This window comes from Neolamprologus multifasciatus, chromosome 18 (genome assembly GCF_963576455.1).
Source record: "Neolamprologus multifasciatus chromosome 18, fNeoMul1.2, whole genome shotgun sequence".
Classification (NCBI taxonomy): domain Eukaryota; kingdom Metazoa; phylum Chordata; class Actinopteri; order Cichliformes; family Cichlidae; genus Neolamprologus; species Neolamprologus multifasciatus.
The window spans coordinates 10,083,492-10,104,649 of record NC_140456.1 but is presented as its reverse complement, the minus strand read 5'-3'; the positions used below and the strand labels follow the sequence as shown (position 1 = coordinate 10,104,649).

Below are 21,158 nucleotides of genomic sequence, written 5' to 3'. Positions count from 1 at the left end.
TTACTGCTGCTCTTTTACAGTCATTGTGTTTCTAAAAGAAAAAACAAGCTTTTTCACATGATGAATACAGATGTTGTAGTAAAGCAGTTTGGACGTTTTGGAAACAGATGTTACGTGTTGTGACACCCCCTTAAGACGTCTGCAGAAAAAGCATTTCTGTTGCACAGTGGCGGTAATGTGCACACTTTAAACACCATCATCAAAAGGTCTGGATCAAATACGTCCATAAAGTAGTTTAAAGCAGTTGGTCTGACAAACTGATCATTAAAAAGAATTTTTTAATGTCCACAGCCTAGAGAAAAGAAAATCTAAAGGCTTACAAATACCTTGATGCCTACATTTTTTTTAATGTCCAGGATATTTAATACCAACATTTGTTGATAGGCCTCTGTGTAACTGACTGAGGTGCTACCTGTAGCTACAGGCAAGGACATCATAAACTGCAGCTGTACAGGATGTGGGCTATGTTTATAAAACTATAAATGTCAGAGGTTCCATACATGAATTTGCTTTGAATAAGTGAAAACACATTATAGCAACAGTGATATTGTGTAGTCCAAAGGCTTTCCTACATTTGTATTAATTTGTGATGATTCAAGCACAATGTTTGTTTACATGCTTCCTGTTAACGTGATCAGTAAGGGAGTAGCTGAAAGTAGCATTTTGTGTGTTAAAGATTTCATATCAAAAAAAATCTGGAAAATTGAAAGATTTCATTCTGTCAACGTGATGGCATGCAACCATAAACCTCTGTGTTTCCCTTCACAGCACATCTAAATGTTAAGACTCCCAGTTTATAGATTTCTATTCGGACATTCAACTGAGCATTTTTGTGGTTGACTCATTTGTTTTACATACATACAAAAAAAAAAATTAAGACTGGGAGGAGACACAAACCCAGCTTCTAGTGACTCAAGCCAGTGTACTCCCTCAGTGCCAGAACCAAGCCTGGATGAATGTGGGAGGGACACTGCATCAGCAAAGCCGAGTGTATATCCTCCTGAGAACTACAGGAAAAAAGTATCTCTCAGTTTAACTTTGTTGTGATTTCCTGTCTCTTTGGATCAGAGGCCACACAAACACATGAGATATCATTGGAAACATAAATGAATAGATTGATTATCAGGAGGAAATGGAAGGAATCATTTGCTACGCCTCCCCTTGGAAAGAAGGGAGCAGCTGAAAGCATCTTCTGTAGATGTTTTTTAGGTCCATTTTATTGCTTTTGTTAGACCCATGCTAGCTGTTTCCAGTCTTTGTCCAGCACTCGGCTAACCAGCTGGTAGCTGTAGCTTCATAGTTAATACAACAACAAGAAAGAGATATCGGTCTTCTTATGTAACCCAGACAAACACACAGCAAGAATCTCTCCCAAACGCTGGACTAAGCTTTGAAATGTTTAAACTGCTGAATGTGTTGAATTAAAAAGCTGAATCTGAGCGTTTTATTTACAACTTTATGTCTTTGAGTTATTCTCGAACCTCCACTGTTTTATCTAAATCACTGTGAGGACTGCAAACATTAAAAAAATATATTTACACACAAACAACAAGAAAATATGAAATTAGAAAATTTTGTGAATGTGGATGTTTCGTTTTACTGATGTCTTTGTAATCATCTTCTACATTCTACTTCGTGTACCCACACGAGGTTGGGAAGCATTGCATTATGGATTACTTCTTTGATTATCTCCTACAAACCAAGCCGCTGCAGAGGCTGAATGACCTCACTAGCTAAGATCAACATTGGAGACAAAGACAAAGAAAATGAAGCATGAAGCTCCTTCTATCCAGAAAACACAAATGTTGTGGTCATTTTTGAGTTTAGAAAAAAAAAAAGTCATTGCTACTTTGCTACTGAGAATACTGTGCAGAAATCTTGACCAACTCCTAATTTCATTATACTTTACTTCCAAGCAGCCAAACACTCTTGTAATCTTTAAAGTGCTCTTGAGCAATAGCCCTCCAGGCTTTCTGAAAGTCTTTCAACATTTTTCTTTGGACACTAGTTACAGTGTACAAAATGTACAGGTACAAAATGCTTGTACCTGAGCATTTTCACAGGAATGTTTTTGTTTACTAAGCCAATTTACACTGACCTCTGAGCAGCATCTTTAAAGAATTTTAGGGAACTGAACAAGCAAGGGACAAACGAAGAAGTGGCAGGGTTATAATGCTATTCTAGTAATAGTATTATCATCTGACAGACATGCCCTTGGGGATCCTGTCACATCTGATACTGTCAGATTTTGGTCCACCATTCAATACCATCTGAAAATCATCTTAGTGGCAATGCTCCCAAACACACTGAAGATGCAGTAGAAGCATACCTGAATAGAAAAACACACAACGGAACAGTATCGGTCATGGACTGGGCTCCCTGTTTCAACATTACTGAAACACTGTGGGATCATGTTGACAGAGAACAGAGCTCAATGCAGCAAACATCCAAAGAAAACCTTTAAATGTTCTTCAAGAAGTCTGGAGGACATTTCCTAAAGACTACTTAAAGAAATTAAATGAAAGCGTCATACCAGATATTGACTTTCAAGCTTTTTAGAAATCTGCAAACACTGTTTCTGCCTTACATCTTTGAACATTTCAACAAATGGCATTGCCTATTTCCCATTTTGCTAGCGAAATATAAAGAAATGTTGGGTGGGTCAAGACTCTTGCACAGTACTGTCTCTCTGTGATTTTCCCTTTTGGCCATTTGTTTGTTTGTCCACAGATCCACAGCTTAACAAGAGTTTTTCTGCCTCTAGTTATTTTTGTACCATTTTTGTTCCCTCTTGCCAAAAAAGAAACAATGCTGATAAAATGATCCTTAGATATATATACACAAGTGAGTGATTGTCAGCTGTCGCATTCATGCTGCATAGAATCTTTCTGGGTGTCCATCACGAGTCCAGATAGACGGAGTAAATCTGACTGAGGCAGCGGTCGACACCACCTGCCTGGAAGAGGAAGCTGTCGTCTGGGTAGGGAGGCAAGGAGTAACCGCCCCCCGCCTGACCCTGCAGGTCCTGCAGCAAGTCAAACCCTGACAGAAGGGAAAAACAACAACAACAATAATAATGTTCAACAGCAAATGAGTTATTTAAATGTGAAAGGTTTTATTATTACATATGGGAAAGAGTTTAGTTGGAAGTTTTGAAAAAAAAAAATGCAAACAGATAGTTGCCATCATAATTGTTTGAACAACTATAATCAATGTTTTACAATAAATGGCATCAAATAACAGCATGGAAACCATGAGGCAATATTAAAACCTACTACAGCTCACTGTTTATCTGTCTGCCCCTTAACTTTTTAGTCTCAGTTTGCTCCCACTGTTCTTTCAGTGTCACTTTCAGTAGCTGCTTTTAGTAAAAAGGCTTTAAAAACCTTCATTTGACCAAATGGACAACAAGTGAATAAAAAGCTATTAGCCTCGGTCTTAGTTTTACTCTTTAGTCAGATAATTATCAGCTATATAGATATTTTTAAAATCACATTAGAAAGCTTATTTCAGCTCTGAAAGAAAACTACAAGTTACCACAGATATGGTTAGCAACAAGCTACATTTGTGTAGTTGACGTCTCACCTGTAGAGTGGGAGGCGGGCTGGTTGGTGAAGTAACTTGCAGGCTCAAAACCTCCATCGCTGGGTGCTTGAGCCATCTTTCCCTCTCCATACAGGCAGCCTAGGAGAACCACAGAGTAGACGAAGATGAAGCATGGCATTGAACACACGCCTCGCTCACATAACTTGACTTGATGTTGTCTGTACCGTGTTGCTGCGAGAACACTTGCTGTTGGTGGTTGTAGGTTTTCTGGAAGCCCTGCAGCCGGACGTCCACTCTGTCTGAGCAGGGACTCCCTGGGATCACGTCAGCGGACACAAACAAGGAAGCTGGTCTGTTCCTGGAAACGCACAACATAAACATTTATCTAGCGTCAAATCACAAAAACAGTTGCCTCAAAGCGCTTTATACTGTAAGGTAAAGACTCTACAGTAATGTGGAGAAAACCCCAACAACCAACCACCAGGCCGATTTTGCATTAAGCCCTGCTGCCACATATGACCACCTTTTCTGCTTGCTTACCTTCCTTATAAATGGCTTCTTTACAGACATCCAACCAGTGAAATCATTCCTGATTATTCTTAAGTAGACAGATAACAGTAGATGGATCAACTGATGGGCCAGATGCCTTTCTCAGGTCCTGCGTCAGGTCTTTGGTAGATTTTTAAAATATTTCTTAAGGACATGACTTTCAGAAACTGCTAAAAATGATCAACTGCCGTAGATCATTTTTAGGCCCATCACTTTTTCTTTTGATTTTTAGGCAAAACTGGACCAGTTTGCTTAACCTCTTAGGACCTGGCGTCCACATATGTGGACATCACATTTTGGGTTGTCTAGACCACAATACTAAATTTTACTCTTCAAAGGCCTAGTATCCACTTACGAGGACATTATACTGCCACCGTTCTACTGAAATTTAAGACAAATGTCCTCATAAGTGGATCTAATTTTTCAAAGAAACAAAAATCAGGTTAAAAAAAATTCTGGTAATTCTTTGTTTTTACATTCATCAGGTTCCAAATAGCAAAGAAAAATTAAAAAGATATGCCATGAAAGAGTTCGGGTCTTAGGAGGTTAAGGACACACTCCACACCACATTGAGATAAGTTTTCAGTTAATAGTTCTTTGAAAATTAGTGAAAAAGCAGCCCAGGTCCAAAGAAAAAGTTTTAAAGACCTCCAGAAACTGCAGAACTGTTGCTCAAGAGCACTTTAAAAAAAATTACAAGAAAGTCCAGCTCCTTGGAAGTAAACTATAAAGAAATAAGAGATGACTTAAGATTTCTAAAGTTAGTAACATCAAACTATTCTCCACAAACACGGTTAACTTTAAACTCCAGTACTGATTACTGCGTGTGTTTCAGTGTTAAAATGAATAAACACTGACCACATTCATCATAGTGATGGAGTGCTACGTGTCAACAGGTCCTACTGAAGTCATTTAAAGACCAAATCTAAGTACAAGTTGAACGTGACAGGTTTGATGGTTTAACTCAAAAATTATTATTCTTTTTTTTTAAAGTGGAAATTAAGTTTCCAGAGAATTGATCCTGTATGTGACTGACTCAGCCCGGCCTGTTTCTACACTAATGCTGTTTTTGGCCTGACCTTCACTTCTGCTGAACTGCTGAAAGTTTCTGTCACACTGAGATGTATATCAGCCTTTCTTAAGCACCATAAAATTCAACACAAGTTTTCCAAGCCAATAAATATTATGGTAAAACGATAATGATGTTGTAACTCTCTGATTGATGGAACTTCAATCTTAGTTGTATTAAACTAAATTGTGAAAATTATTTCGTAGGGAAGGTTTCAATCAATGCAAGAACAGCACTGACTCGGATACAATGAACCCAGGGCATGAGGTTTTCAGGTAATTAAATCAGATAAACATCAGCTGACCGCTGTATACATCAGAAACATGTAAACACTTCTCTTCTGCAAACAGCGCAGTTTGTATAAGAAAGCGTTTCCACCTCAGGAGGGTAATGTGCTGCAGAGAGCTGTATCCATCTCTTTGCTGCAAGAATGTGCTGACTGTGCACAAACACTCTGACTCAACATGGAAACGAATGAGTCAGTGGAGCCAAGTCGACGAGAAGAAAGAAAGGCAGCTGAATTTCTCTCTAAGGAGATATGCAGCTGAAAAAAAAACCCCGTACGGTATTCAAGTGCCCCCCTTCCACCTTCAAAGAGCCCACTCTCAGCATTTCATGTGGCCTGAAGGCTTTCCTGGATGATGTACTGCAGCATATTGGTCCCCAGAGAGCCAAACTGGTTTCTGCTGGAAGACTTTTAGTGGGCTTCATAAACAAGCCAGGCCCTGTCAGAGATACCGATGGCTGCTGGCCTGAACATCGTATATTTTCGCATCTGATCAGCTATAAAAAGAGGAAATGTTTGGAGATTTCTTTACATATCTATCATTTATCATCCCCAAGTCTCTTTATTACCCATTTCCCATGTCAGATGCTATTACATTTAAGTTAACAGTCTCTGCTTTCATCGGAGAAATACAATAAAAGCCAAAATTAATCAGAAGGACTTTTTGAAACCCAAACTGATATAACTTACAGATGGCTGTAGCTTCCCGAGGTAATAAAATCCAGGCTTTGTATAGTATTATGTAAACAACGTGGCCTTTGATATAGCGTGGCTGTTGAAATGAATGTGCTGCAATGACTGCAAGGCAAAAGAATTCAACACATCTTTGAATTTCCCCTCGCTGGCCCCTGAACCATCAGCGCTGACCTTAACTATAAACAACGCCGTCTGCGCCACGGCTTACATTCTTGTAATGTTGCAACAACATAGTTGAGATGTCTGAGCTGTGCTGGGTCGATCTGTCACTTTGTGGCCGGTGTGCCCAACTGCTCACATGCACGAGCTTACCGAGGGCACAGGGCTGAGGGCGCGGCTGTCAGTAAACCTCAGGAAACTTCTTGTCTGACCATATTTTACCAACTGACCCTCTGCAGGACTCACGTTTTTCTTACTAACTACAGCCAGCTGCCATCCTTACTGCTTATGCAGAATGAAAGGAATCCAGCTTGCAGAATTTAAGATCTTCTGCGCATTGTGCTGCATTTACTGCATGTACTGAATTTCCCGGAGGAACTGAATTTCCCGGAGGAACCCAACCGAGGGATTAATAAAGTTTCATCTATCTATCTATTTAACTGGTGCCAGCTTATGATCACAAACCTGATGTTTCAAATTTGAATTTTGAAAGTATTTCGGTGATATGGATTTAATGGATCACAGGGGATTACGTTAAATCTGTTCAATACAAATGGAGATTTAATGGGATCTAAGTGCTACCACTAAGTGCTTAGGGAAACTACAGCACAAGCATTTCATTTTAGAGCTACAGCAAGTAAAAAAAGTGAAGGATTTCACTTAAAGCAGCTATTTAGGTCCAATGTCACTTGGAGTTTCTGCAAAATAAACTTCATTACATCGCCTTCCTTCAAACTGTATAATAGTGTTTCTGTGTGAGCACTATCCTGGTTAGTGTGCCTGTATCTGATGGACACGCTGCTGCAAAAAAATGCAAATCCAGCACCACGCTACCTCTCTCTTCCAACCGCACAATATATACAAACACTGTGCATCACAAATACTAAACTGATGGACAAGCCTCACTGCGGGCCTCTGTAAAGTATTAAAAGACGTCAAAATGGCTCATTACATCCAGAGTAAACATTGGCCTCCCTATGAGGTCAGAGCATGATGCTGCCTGCACCATGAAGAAAAGATAATTTACTTTCACGTGTTTAACGTCTCTCGTCTAAGTCATTTTGTGGAAAATCAAGTGCTTGTCTGGTATTAGCTTTGGCAGGTCGTCATATACTGTGGGCACCAGTGGGATTCAATGACATCCTCCGCTGCTATAAAGAGACGTCAATGGACGGATTGTGCATAGCTTCATGGAAGCTCTACTGTAGCTGCACATTTTAGGAAGGCGGAGAGATTCTGAGAGAGGTGAGCAAAGTTCCTAAAAATGCACAAAAGCATCCAAATCTGTATTTGTTTTGTAAACTTTAAACTGGTTTTAGAAGTGAAATATGTGACGAAATCCAGATCAAATAGTACTTAGAAATTCTGTGTTTTCTTGTATATATATATTGGTTGACCGACAGAATACAGTCTCCTCAACCCAAGGCCTGTGGCTGGCACACATACATTTATGATGTAGTTTTATCACTACCAATACAATAACTTCTTGAGTAGTTTTCAAAGAGGAACAACTAATCGTAACGTGTAAGAATATCTGAAAAACAGAAGTGGACTTTATTCATTTGTCATCATAAGAAAAAAAAATAAAGATCTTACAATAAAAAAAAAAGCTTCTGCATTGAGACAAATTTCCATTGATACATATTTCTTACATTATAAAAATCCCTAAGCATTTCCATAAACAATCTCAGATATGTGTCTAATCAATATAATGCACTTTGCTTTAGCAATGTGCTGCAGTCAGGGTCAAATCTGAAATCCTTTCAAAAAAGATGACATTGACCAAAAAATAAAAAAATAAAAAACCTTCTTCAGCTTCAATTCTAATCAGTGGATTTGCCATCACTTAAACATGCAGACTACTTTTGCAGAGTTTGCACAATATCACTAAAGGATAGAAGGGAGGTTGGCTTAAATGTTAAGATGTATCCCATAAACCAGGGGTGGAGAACTCCAGGCCTCAAGGGCCGGTGTCCTGCAGGTTTTAGATATATTACTCTGGGTCAACAAACCTGAATCAAATGATTAGTTCATTACCAGGCCTCTGGAAAACTTCAAGACACTCTAAGGAGGTAATTTAGCCATTTAAATCAGCTGTATTGTATCACACTCAGGTATTACCAGTGAAGGAGTTCTAATTAATTTCACTTCTAAGTGGTCTAAGTAAACGGTCTAAGTAAAGTAAGACACACGAGGCTGTCGGCATAAATAAAAGAATAAAAGACAAGTGGCACAAAATCATGGAAGGATATGTTTTTATCTAGTCCACTTTTCTCGCTGATGAATTGGGCAACATCTCCTCTGCCTGCCTTTCTGGAAAAGTCACAACTATACATAGTAGACATTTTGCTACTTTCATTTCAACCCTAAGGGTCAATGATGAAACCTAAAACTTAAACCTGTGGAAATCAGTGCTCAGAGAAAACAACCAATCTTAACATTTAAGCCAAACACCGAAAGGCCACTTGAAAACAACCCTTGGAAATACTGGAAGAATTTCATATGAAACAATGTGCATTATATGGTAATATTTTATATCATTTATTAAACCACAAAAATGTTATTCTGGCCTTTATTGATGCTATTTTATTAGACAGACTGTTTTTGTTTTTACTATCGTGCCAATAAAAGTTACTTTATGGGCAAACCTTCAATGACCAATAATTTTAGGCCCTATTGTCCAGAAACTGCAGCCCTGGAGGCTTTCAGCTGTATCTTTTTAGTCTCACTTCTACTTTTATACTTGCCTGGAGAAAATTTGTCTCAGCTTACAGTGCATATAAGTTCTGTGGTCTCAAACTACCCAATCAGTGCGACCACAAAGCCATAACTCCATCTCTGGTGATAATGTCTCTGGTTTATTCAAGAATGCACAAGCTCGGATCTCTCTGGCTTTTTCTAGAAATCAGAGATGAGGGAAAGCAAAACAAAACGACTGTGAAATCTTTAGTATCACTTTGAAGCTTCAGTGTTTGATGTGGAACAGAGCCGGACTGCTCAGAAGTGTTAAGCAGCTTAGAAACACTTTAATACATGCCAGATATGTTTAAACAATACGTTTAGGACATATAAAAGCATAGGTTTTGGGGGCGAATCCTTGAAAAGGATACAGAAAGGAGCATAAAATTGAGGTCTGTTAGTTTTCACTATTTTTATCTATAGTAGAAAATAACTCTGAATAAAAACTGCCACATGAAATCTTATTCAGCTCCACTGTAGTGAGTTGGCAGCAGAAATCCCAGCAGCAGATAACTGAAAACCTTGCCAGACACCACGAGGGGTAAGTAGGAAAATATGTCTTTTCTTTATTTTTGTGATTTGGATGAACTGACCATTTTACGCTTGCCTCTCGTTTTATTGTTAAATGTCAGTAAAGTAATCTCCTGCCCAAGAAATAAAAGCAGCCCAATGTTGAAATACATGACAGAGTAGAAATTAAAAATGATAGATGTTTCTTTGCTTTTTATTATATGAAAGAAAATATTCACAATGGTGCAACAAGATGCAACCTTGGGGAAGATAAACTTCCATCAGATTTAACTACTGCCACTGCTGCCCATAAGCAAGTCACTAAACATCTATTACTCTGCTATAAAAACTAAGTGGACTGCTTCCAGTCCAGTTTCATTGTATGAATAAATAAATAAATGCTCAGGGGATGCACCGCATTTAACTTGAACTAGCTCTGATCTTACACTCACCCCTCTCTCATGCTCCCCGGGCTTGTTAATGAAGATATTGGGCTATTAGCATCAAAGTTTCCCTCCAGGCCTGGATACCTCGAGTCTGCTGATGGGGGCAGAAACTCTGAATTCCCCCGACTGTGGGCGGTGCTGCTGCTGTTTGAGTACACACCTGAAAGAGAGCCACAGATAACCTCAGTAAATCTGCTCCACCAAACATTTTGAGCATCCACTTCCACATCCCGTCCCACATCTAGTCTGAGGTCTCTGCAGCAAAGGTTGGATAATGTATATAACAGTTACAATAGAGTAGGAGTTAACATTAGAATCATTAGAAACTTCAACTGCAACGTATTTCACTTCTACGCCAAATTACATGTAGCCAAGTTTTCCAAACACCAAAAGTTTAGGAAGTGTTGCAATGCTTTTCATTCTCACATGCTGTCCAAAAAAATCTCACACAAAAGAGACAAAAGACAAAAACTTAAATCTAGTGTTTTGTATTAAAAACAGGAGTTAATGGCTCAGTCACATTCGAATAAATATCCCTATTTTTATTGCCTCCTTGCATCTACAGAAAGAAGAAAAAAAAAAAGCTGAACTTTTTTGCTGTCAGAGATCGACCGCAAGTAATTGTGGCAACTAACTGGTTGCCCGGAGGCTGAGTGTGCAATCTCCTCATACACTGGGTAAATACTTTCAATTGCACAGCAATTGCACAAGGAGGAAACCCGTCTCCAAACAATCACAGTCAGACAGAAGGACTTTGATTAGTTTTAGACAGACTGGTGAATGTTTTAAGATAACTGGCATTTCATTTAGAAATGCAGAAAGATTACCAGGATGTTGCAATCAATCTGTGTCAGCCTGCAACACCTTTCCTGTCAGTCGAGGCTTAACTCAACTAGTTGCTAACTGGTTGTACTCTGGATATTTTCATATATTTTCATACTCTTGACAGGCATTCGTAAACATGACCATATTTTCCCAGTCTTGGCTTGTTTACACTGGCTTCCAGGACGTTGTAGAATTGATTTTAAGATTTTATTGCTTGTTTTTAAATCTCTAAATGGATTAGCTCCGTCATACCTCTCTGATTAGTTAACTAAAAATGCTCCAAATAGAACTCTCAGGTCAGCTGAGAAGCAGGCTGAAAAACTGAGGAGACCGGGCCTTTGCGACAGCTGCGCCCAAACTTTGGAACAGTCTGCCTCTTGAAATTAGGATCTTTCCAACACTTGACATTTTTAAAACCCATCTGAAAACACAAATTTACTCTCCAGCTTTTAATTGTGACTGAGTTTTTTACTTTGTTCTTTGTGTGTGTTTGTTCTACTTTTTTACTTTTTTTTTTTTACTGTGTACAGCACTTTGGTCAACCTGTGTTGTTTTTAAATGACCTCATAAATAAATGGATTGATTGATTGATAGATAAATAAAAGTTGCTGAGCATCTGTGAAGTTAAATCTTCCTACTACATCACTATCACATCACTACCTGTAATAATGATTTTCACTGGGTTCAAGCTGTATTGAATTGTATTATAACATTGTTAGAATTGTACAAACACCAATAAAATATAAAGAAATGAAGGTCTGACTCTACTCAGTGTTGTACTTTATTTTTCAGCACAGCCTGAATTCTCTCAAGCTGTCTTCAGAAACGGCTCTCCAGGCTTCTGGAAGGACATTCAAAGATCTTTGGATGTTGGCTGCCTCTTGTTCCTTTCTCTGTAAAGATAATGCAACACTGCTTCAACAATGCTGAGGTTTGGGCAACAATGCTGAGGAAGTCAGTCCATGACTGATAGTGCTCCACTGTTGGCTCTTCTATCCAGGTATGCTTCTACTGTCCGCAATAATTTTCATGGTGAAAAATTGAACTAATATCAGTCAGATGCTTTGCAGATGGTTTAACATGGTGGATTAAAATCTGACTGTACTCTTCTGCAATCATTCAATTTTGACAAGCGCCCCAACACTGCTGGCTGAGAAGCAGCCCCAGACCATGACAGAGCCTCCTCCATGTTTTACAGATGGCTGTAGGGACGTTTGTACCGCTCTACTGACCTCCTCCATAAATACTAAAATGCTAATAAAACTCTAATTCGTATTCATTTCCCAATAACAGCTGTTGCCAGTGATCTTCAGTCCAGTTACTGAGTAATTTGGCATACCTCAGCCTCTCTTCACATTTCTGATGAGGCTTCAGTGAACAGTAGATGGATCACCTGAGGGGTTAGATTTTCCTCTCAAGTCCTGTGTTAGGTATTTCCTAACATTTGGTGGGTGTGTTTGTTAAGTTTGGGAAGAAATTATGTAATTTTGCAACAGATTGTTGGTACCAAGATGCCTGCAGATATAATTTAAAATGGGTTCTTTGCAAAGTTGTCTGTGTAGACACAACACTGATTCAATTAGGCCCCCTTTACAAGGATTGGACTAAAAATGAGTAAAAAAAAAAATAAGCCAATGTCCAAAGAAACACTTTGAAAGACCTTTAGAAAGCCTAGAGGATTATTGCTCAAGACCACTTTAAAAAATGGCAAGAAAGTCTGGCTCCTTGTAGGCAAACAAAACTGTCAAAAATATTAAAATACTCAATTTATAGTTAAATGAAACTCAGCAAAGCACTCTTTCAAATTATCATGCAGTAGTGACATTTCCCCCCACTGATGAACAACTCAATGTGCTATAGAAAAACAATTTCTGGTGTAAATACAAGTACATTAGACACAGTGTGCACATATGGACAGATGGGGATTAGACTATGTTGCAAGCAGACTTTGAGGAGTTTCCATGGTCAGCGTAATTCATTTTTCTGTAAACCTTTCAGAGCCACATTTCAAGCCTACAGGGGCTGAATGCTCAATATCAAAAATATAGTTTCATGCTGTTCATTTAAATCTGTAACTTGTACCTGCATGCAATCAGTAAGCTGTCAGCACTAGGTTTTAAGCCAAGCTGACAATGATAGTGTGTGTCACCATAAATCCACCTAGTATACCACAACAGAAAGCAGTTTTCAGGCTATAACATTTAGCCATTTGAGATAAGAAAAAGTCCTCCTGGGATTTTTTCAAAATTAAACACTGACATGCTTGTTTCACCCTGACTAAACATAGCTCATAGCGTGCCGCTTGAGGCTTTTCCCTCAAAGTCTTCTGAGTAAAACGGCGAGTAGTCTGAAGTAATAGACATGGACAGCTTTCCTGGACGCTCTCCACTGTCTTTGGCCAACTGAGCCTCAGTGTACCTGACAGCTTCTTGATTCTGGTTCAGCCATTGAAATGGAAAGAAAAAGAGCTTGGCTGGAAAACCCGTTTGGAGAAGCTGAAGGACAAGTGGGGTGACGGCCAACTTGCCCACAGTCATGGTGCCCAGTAATTGGACAAGGTAAACACTGGCATGATGAGCTATCATCGAAGGAATGAGAGAGGAGGGAAAGGAAAAGGAGCAAATGAGGCCATGGGAGAAAATGAAAGAGACAGCTTAACAGCCCAGGTGTTTTGGGCAATTACTCTTTTCTTTTAGGTTTTGCTCATTTCCAGAGAGGCACTGGAGGCTAAGCACAGACTTCTGCTACCGTTTCATCTGCACATACCTGTGAAGTCATCTAAAGCCGGTAAAGGTGAGCTGTTTTCTTGGTGCGACGAGGCAGAGCTGTGGAGATGCTGGCGTGCCAGGCAGTCACTTAAGATGTCAGATTCCAGCATCGTGTGCACCTGAACCTGACAACAAGACTAAACGCATTACAGCCATATAGATACATTTCATATAACAGCACTGTGTTATCATGCTGGTGACCAAGTGTGGCTGTTTGCCAGCATGCAGGGATGAGAATAATTACGTTAAAGCTGCAGCTTAGTTGTCTTCCAACTATATGCTGTTGGGCAACGCAGCTCCCATGCAAGTTTAAACTACATGACTTCTCTTTTGATTTCATTCAGTAAAGCAACTGAAAACACAGTGAGCGAGCTGCAGGAGGTTTTCTACTGTTCATTTATCAAAGAAATGAGTTTGCACCAGATGCCTGGTTCTTGTTTCATCTTGCGATCCAGCTTCTTGAGGTACAAAATCCAGAAATCTTATTAGGCAATCATATTCCAAAAACGTTCTAACAAAGTTAAGGCTAAACAATTGGCTTTATTATCCAGCGCTAAACAGAACATCCCCCTGGAACTTTCCAAAACAATTTATTGACAGCTTCGGGATTCAGAAGAAGCTCGCGGCAGACACCCAGGAACCACAAAAGCGGCGTGAATAATCAGCAAGAAATGCTCACCCAAAGTAGCGTTCACGAAGCCAGAAACTTCAATCGCTGTGACACATCAGCTCAAATAAATGTATGCCCGTGAGGAGCTTAAGAAGCTCATCTTTAATATTTCAAAGTTCCAATTAGCCCCACAGGGTTTACTGCAGCTCAGGGCGTGTCGACTGTGTCACAACTTACAAACACACGTGGTTCTGTTTAAACCAAACAAGGCATGCGAACACACACACAAAGCCCCAGTGTCACTCACAGGCCATAGAAAACAAACAAGGCCCAGATAAAGCAGAACAATAGGCTCCCTATTCGGACTTCCAGGGAGTGTGTGTAATACTTTGTTTTGTTGTATTTCATCCTACTGAATCATAAACATACCCACTCTCTCCTGCTGCTGCTGTAGTTCTCCAGAAATAAGACCTGCAACCCCTGAGAAGCCCCCTTTCTCTTTGAAAGTTATATAAAGAAGCAGTTCTCTACTATCTATATTTAAGAAAAAAATTCTGGAAGAACAATATTGTTTGGAACCTTAAGGTTAAACGGGAACAAACATGCATCTCATTTGCTTTTAAACATGAGGTAACAATCAGGAAATAAAATCAAGATGTAGCACCAGAAAAAACCCTGTTTTACTTTCTCTTCCTGAGCTTGTTCATTTTTAGCTACAGATTTTCTCTTCAGGGTCTCATGAATGACTGTGTGTGTCTTTATGGAATTAAAAACATAACCTTTTTTGGGGGGGGCAATTTTTATGTTTTAATAATTATTGAAAAAAGCTGTCTATTTTTAACTGAAATGCCAGATTTGGGGAATGGCACACTCACTGATATTTTTAGGAAAGCAAAGCTTTTATTTGTGTGTCACAAATAAAAAAATTGCATGCTTTTACGATCACCCGTTTCTGCCAAATTGGATCAATTTTAAATGAATTCAAGGTCATTTAAATGATTTGGCACCTGCAGGCAGGACATCTGCCTCCAGATGTTAGGCTTGACCATAAAGGCTTCAGTTTTGCTTTTGATTAATATGTCTTTCATTCTTTATTTTATGTAAATGTGTATGCTTATAATACTGAGTATTGTTCCGTAACCACTGCTGATTAAGCAGCTGTCTATGTTGGCCAGGACTCTGTTGCGAAAGACATTTTAAACCTCAAGGGTCTTGTCACCAGGTTAAAACGAGGTTAAATACAAACATGCAGTCATGTGAACAATAAGGTTTCAAAATCAAAGTTCACCCTATGATCTAGCAGCATACGATTTAGCAGCAATAACCTGAAATAATTGTTTTCTGTATGACTTTATTGATATGTAGAGGAAATTTGGCCCACTCGTCTTTTCAGCGTTGCTACAATCCATTGAGGTTTGCAGGAATTTGTTTATGTACAGCTCTCTTAAGGTCCCACCACAAAATTTCAATCAGCCTGAGGTCCATTGCAACACCTTTTTAACCATTCTGTTGTAGAGTTTTTGCTGTTTTGGGGCTCATTGTCCTGTTGCATGACCCAGTTTAAGCAAGATATAAATGTAGGACAGATGGCCTTATATTGAATCTAAATATCGGTATACAAAGGTGTTCATGTTTGACTCAGTGGCTGCAAGGTACCCGGGTCCTGTGGCTGCAAAAGAAACCCAAATGATCACCGCTTCATCAATGTGGTTGATAGCGGCTATGTTGTTGTGCTGATATGCTTGTTTTTTACCAAATGTGGGACAGTTGCCGACATTGCTTTTAGTTTGTAGAGCCTCTTTGTCATTTGTCATAATAACCTTCAAGTTTTGTGCTGAAATAAAAACAACATGCATGGCTGCTCCTAATAACTTCATCAAATAATGAGTGGAGCCTTCATAGCAGTTGGTATTGTTTTCATTATTATGAGAAGAAACACAACTTAACATGTATTCCAAACAAGAGAAGACAAATATCCATCATAAATACAAACTCCAGATGTGCTGTGTATAATTGCAGACAGACAAGTATAATAAATTGGGAAGGAAAAAAAATCTATCAAGTAATATAACTTTACATAACTTTATATTGTTAAGCTGTTGAGAAATAATCAATTGATTCCAGTAAATTTCAGCCCTGTGAAGGTGGCTCAGGAATACAAGGCACTGACGTGATCCCGGTTTAAATTATGTACTTTTGATCCCATCCAATAAAAGCTTAAATATGACCCCACTATTGGACAACCTGATAGGTGAGTGGTTAGGGTGCACACTGCATGTTTTACTCCTGGCTAGACGGACCTTTATTGAATGTCTTTTCCACTATCCACTCAAACCATCCATTAAGGGCAAAAACGCAGCTCAAATGTTAAAAAACGTCCCCAGGTTGCTTTTAAAAATGCTTCGGCCATAACTTTTTATTTCTAACCACGCTTTCTGAATCCTCTCTTTCTGCCCTTTGCTTCTGAACGACACACAGTCAAGTTTTAGAAACACAGAAAGGTTTTAATGTTCATTACCTTGACCTCCTTTTCCTGAAGGCCTTTGGCTGAATGTGCTTTGACGTGCTTTCGTAATGAGCTGGGGTCAGTGTAGCGCTTGGTGCATCCTGGTATCTGACAGGCGTATGGTTTCTGTGAATGGACCACAAGAAGGAGAGGTGAGAGAAGTTTGACTGAACATTTAGAAGCACCTTGGTTTGACTTCCTGTTATAAAAAGAAAACAGGTGTGCTGCTATTAAAAAGAGCACAAATAACTTTTTGGTGTTTTGGGGAACACTTTCTCCTGCAACTCTTCTTCTAGCGGATTGCGAAAAATTAGCAATGTTGATTTCAGTACTGAGCAAAGGAGAACAAAAGAACTTTTTTTTGTACAGAAAACACAACAAAAATAGCACAACACGCCAAATTAAACCCAGAGCTTGAGAGTTATTATTAGATTTACTGTAAGGTACAGACTACACCATCTCTTGTATATCCTACATTATGTACTGAGAAGGTTACGAATTTTCTACCTCAGAAGTGAATAATATTCACATAACGATGATGATTTTATAGTCTCAGATACAACGATGTCAAACATAAAATGTGTGTACAAATAATGAAACGAGTTCATAAGATCGTAAATGTGGCTACTTCTTGTGACAACTGGACTAACAGAGGAAGAAAGAAGATCTGACAACATTTTACATAAAGTGCTCCTCAGCTGAAAAGGGAGGATATTTACCTTTCATCTGCGGGCTTAAAAGAGGGGAAGAGAGAAGAGAGTTTAGCCATAAATCATTTCATTCATTAAGTAAACTGTATGAGCTTCCTGCAGTCTTTGTATTCATATAAAAGTATTTATTTCTGCACATTATTTCCTGTAGGAATAAACATTTCATAGCAGGCTAAAGCAGCTGGAAGACAAAGTATTTTCTGGTATAATGATACTACAGTTAACTGAGTCCTCCTGAAATAAGTAAAATGAGTAACATCGTGGAATATGTGTTGAAATGTTTTTTACTGTACAAACAGCTCATTTCTTACATGCAGACAGGTTTTCATCATTTTACTTCGAAGTAGAAAGTTGAGTAAGATGACTGTATTTCACAATTTAGTGAATAAATGAGCTCATTTCCATGAATCTCTTTTTCATTGCTAAGTATTTAACAGGTGGATTCAATTATACATTCATGAAAACACATGTACAGTGTTTATTTGAGCCTTTTGGGTTTATGTGCTGGGATGTGAGCACTACAAGTCAAAAAAATAATGAGCGTCAGGTTTGATGATTGTATTTTTCAGGACATTTTAGCAGAAAATGTGACGAGAGCTGTGATGTAGTTAACACTGCCCAGTTACTCATCTTTGTAGGCTGGATTACGAAAAAAGCTTGAGATTACAGCGGGGCTCACAGCTGTGCGCTAGATGAAAGACACTATGACGAAGAGTGATTTGTTTAATGAAATCAGATAAACTTGCTGCTGTTACATTAGTAGCAAAATCTGACTAAAACTGATCATTTTGTGTTGTATCATACACCAGGAGGTGTTGCACAAGTCAGAGCTAAAACAACACATTGTTGATGTTGTAAATAAATAGTTAACTTCACCAGGGCAAGGGTTTTAGGGGTGCATGAAGCTGAACATTGTGAGGCTACCACACAGGTCAGCCTGGACTAAAAAGGGTTTAGGACCTGCTGCACATCCATGATGAGGATCTGGCATTCCAACACATCGAAGAAGTTCTCAGTTGGGGGCATTTGAATACAGTGAATCTGTAAAAAGCTCTGATCTGAGCTTTATGAAGAAGCCAACAGAACATAGGTACACTGTGGTATTAAAGGGATAGACATAGTCAGCAACAATACTCAGGTAGTGTAGTGTGGTGTTTAAACTACACCAAGGGTGCCAAAAAAAAGGAAAAAAAGATAAAGAAATTGCCAAGAAAATACCACTGTACCAACACCAGCCTAGACTGTCGACACGTAGCAGGGTGGATCTATGCTTTCATGTTGTTTTTATGTTTAAATTCTGATCTTACCATCTGAATGTCACAGAACCAGACAAGGCAATATTGTTTCTCCAATCTCCTCTGGTCCTGGAGGAAATGCAGAGTAAAGCTGAGCTTAGTGAGGTAGGAAAAACAAATCACCGTGGGCAACAGTGAGGTGTTTTGGGCATAACTTTTTATCAGCTTCTTAGCGTGGAGCATCCCAGACAACATTTGAAAACCCCTGCTTTTCAAAATGACTTCTTTCTCTGTAATTAGTCATTTGCCTGAAGATCTAATCTGGAAACACTGCAAAGAAATATCATTTCTTTTTTCTTTCTAATATGTCAGTTTTCAGCATATTTGTCACACTTAAATTTTAATATTCTACAAAGATAACTCATAACAAAATTCAGCTTTTAAATGATAATTTTATTTATTAAGGGAGAGAGCTATCCAAACCTAACTTGCCCTGTGAGAAAAAGTAATTTCCCCCTTAAATTGGTGAATTAATTAAACAAAAATAGGACCCATCTGATAAAGGGAAGTAGGCTAAAAGATCTCAATAACAACAAATAATGCTACAATCTAAAGAAACTGAAGAACAGATGAGGAAACTCATCTGTCATGGACATCTGTCTGTCTGGAAAGGGTTAGGAAGTCATTTCTAAGGCTTTGGGACTCCAGCGAACCGCAGTGAGAGTCATTATATACAAATGGTAAAAACTCGGAACAGTGGTGATCATTCCCAGGAATGACTGGCCCACCAAAATTACTGCAAGAGCAAATTGACGACTCATCCAGGAGGTCACAGAAGAACCCAGAACATTCTAAAGAACTCACTTGCCTCAGTTAAGGTCAGTTTTTGTGATTCAACAATTAAAAAAAGAGACAAACCAAGAAACATCTTGATAATCCTCAAGACTTTTGTGTCTCGACACTGTTGGACTAATGAGTGAAAAGTAGATTATTTGGAAGGTCTGACTCCTGTTACATCTCATGTTAAACTAACACTTTTCATATAAAGAACATCATACCAGCAGTGGCGGTAGTGTGATGGTCTGGATCCAGACAACCATAGTTGAGGAAACCATGAATTTTGCTCTTTACCATAAAATCCTGAAGCTGAATGTTTAGCTATCAATTCATTCCCTGAAGCTCAGGCTCATATTGGTTATGCAGCAGGACAGTGGTCCAAAAAACGTCAGCAAGTCCACCTCTGAATGGCTGAAATGCAAAAAAAAGAGCCTTTAAAGCTTGGCCTTAGTCAAAGTGTGGATTTAAATGAAATTGAGTTGCTTTGGCAGGACCATAAATGGTCTGTTCATGCTTGAAAACCCTCCAATGTGGCTGAATTAAAACAATTCTGCAAAGAAGCCAAAATTCCTCCACAGTGATGTTATTATCACAAAAACTTGAAAATTTGATTGCTGTTTGTGTTGCCAAGGCTGGCACAACTAGTTATTAGGTTTAGGAGTCGGCTGCTTTTTGACAAAGGTTCAGGTAGGATTGGATAAACCTTTTTCCTTTATCATATAAAAAAGAAAAAAACAGCATTTTTGCATTTTACCTGCTTTATCTTTGGCTAATGTTAAAAACTGTTTGATGATCTTGGGTTTGACAGTAATGCAAAAAACTACTTTTTCACGCCACTGTATCTAACAAAGTAGTATTGAAAAATCACTTGTATTTTTTAATGATGCAACAAAACAATGAATGAAGCAAATGAGTAAAAATGTTGCTGTAAAAATAATTTTTAGCAGAAATATATCAGGACAGGCTTGACTATAATAATGATTGTGTCAGTGGGATTGTTATTTTTCTAATGTCTGTTCGATTTTTCTTCTCCAGTATTCCCAATTTTTGTGTAATTCTTAAACAAATACATTTCAAATTACAGACATGCAATACCAACGTAGATCTGGCATCAGAGTAAGTGCTGCTCTACAGTGTCTGTAAAAAAAAGAAAAAAAAGGGGGCAATTTCAAAACTATTTCAGGAAAAATATTCCCTGTGAGACCAGCTCAGTTCTCTCTTAGTCTAAACAGATCAGCACCAAATGAAGTGCTGTCTTTCTAATCTTAGCATAAATTCAGGGTAATGACATGCAAAGTGGTTATGGCAAATGACAGCTCTGAGACAGACTGTAAATTCAAAAACTGCATATCAGTTTCCAATTATGTGTGCCAAAACAATTTAGAAATCTTTTTTTCCTGTTGTCAGGGCTCAACCCAAAAAAAACCCAAAACAAAACTCTGGCATTATTCAGCACCACATTTCATATCGGATTTGTCACAGTCCGTCACCTTTTTGCACTTCACTGCCATCGTAAAATGAAAGCTCTCAATGCTTTTAATACATTTCCAAATTCTCAAAACAAACCACATTTTTATGTTATGTGAGCGTTAACTTAGAATGGTAATTCCTGCTTGAGCCTGCACTTACTTTAGGACAAAATTCCCCAAAGTGTCATATTAGTAACA

The 21,158-nt window shown here is 38.6% G+C and overlaps 1 protein-coding gene across 1 annotated transcript in view; it reads right to left on the bottom strand.

Moving 5' to 3' along the window:
• Positions 1–1,827: 1,827 nt before the first annotated feature.
• Positions 1,828–21,158, bottom strand: part of glis1a (GLIS family zinc finger 1a) — a 62,009-nt gene continuing 42,678 nt past the window's right edge. The window contains exons 4-9 of the mRNA XM_085140517.1: positions 16,722–16,835; positions 13,592–13,718; positions 10,007–10,160; positions 3,771–3,904; positions 3,586–3,684; positions 1,828–3,042 (exon numbers count right to left, since the gene is read on the bottom strand). Of these exons, the coding sequence (XP_084996643.1) occupies positions 2,900–3,042; positions 3,586–3,684; positions 3,771–3,904; positions 10,007–10,160; positions 13,592–13,718; positions 16,722–16,835 (771 nt within the window). The 3' untranslated portion in view covers positions 1,828–2,899. The remainder of the gene's footprint in view (positions 3,043–3,585; positions 3,685–3,770; positions 3,905–10,006; positions 10,161–13,591; positions 13,719–16,721; positions 16,836–21,158) is intronic.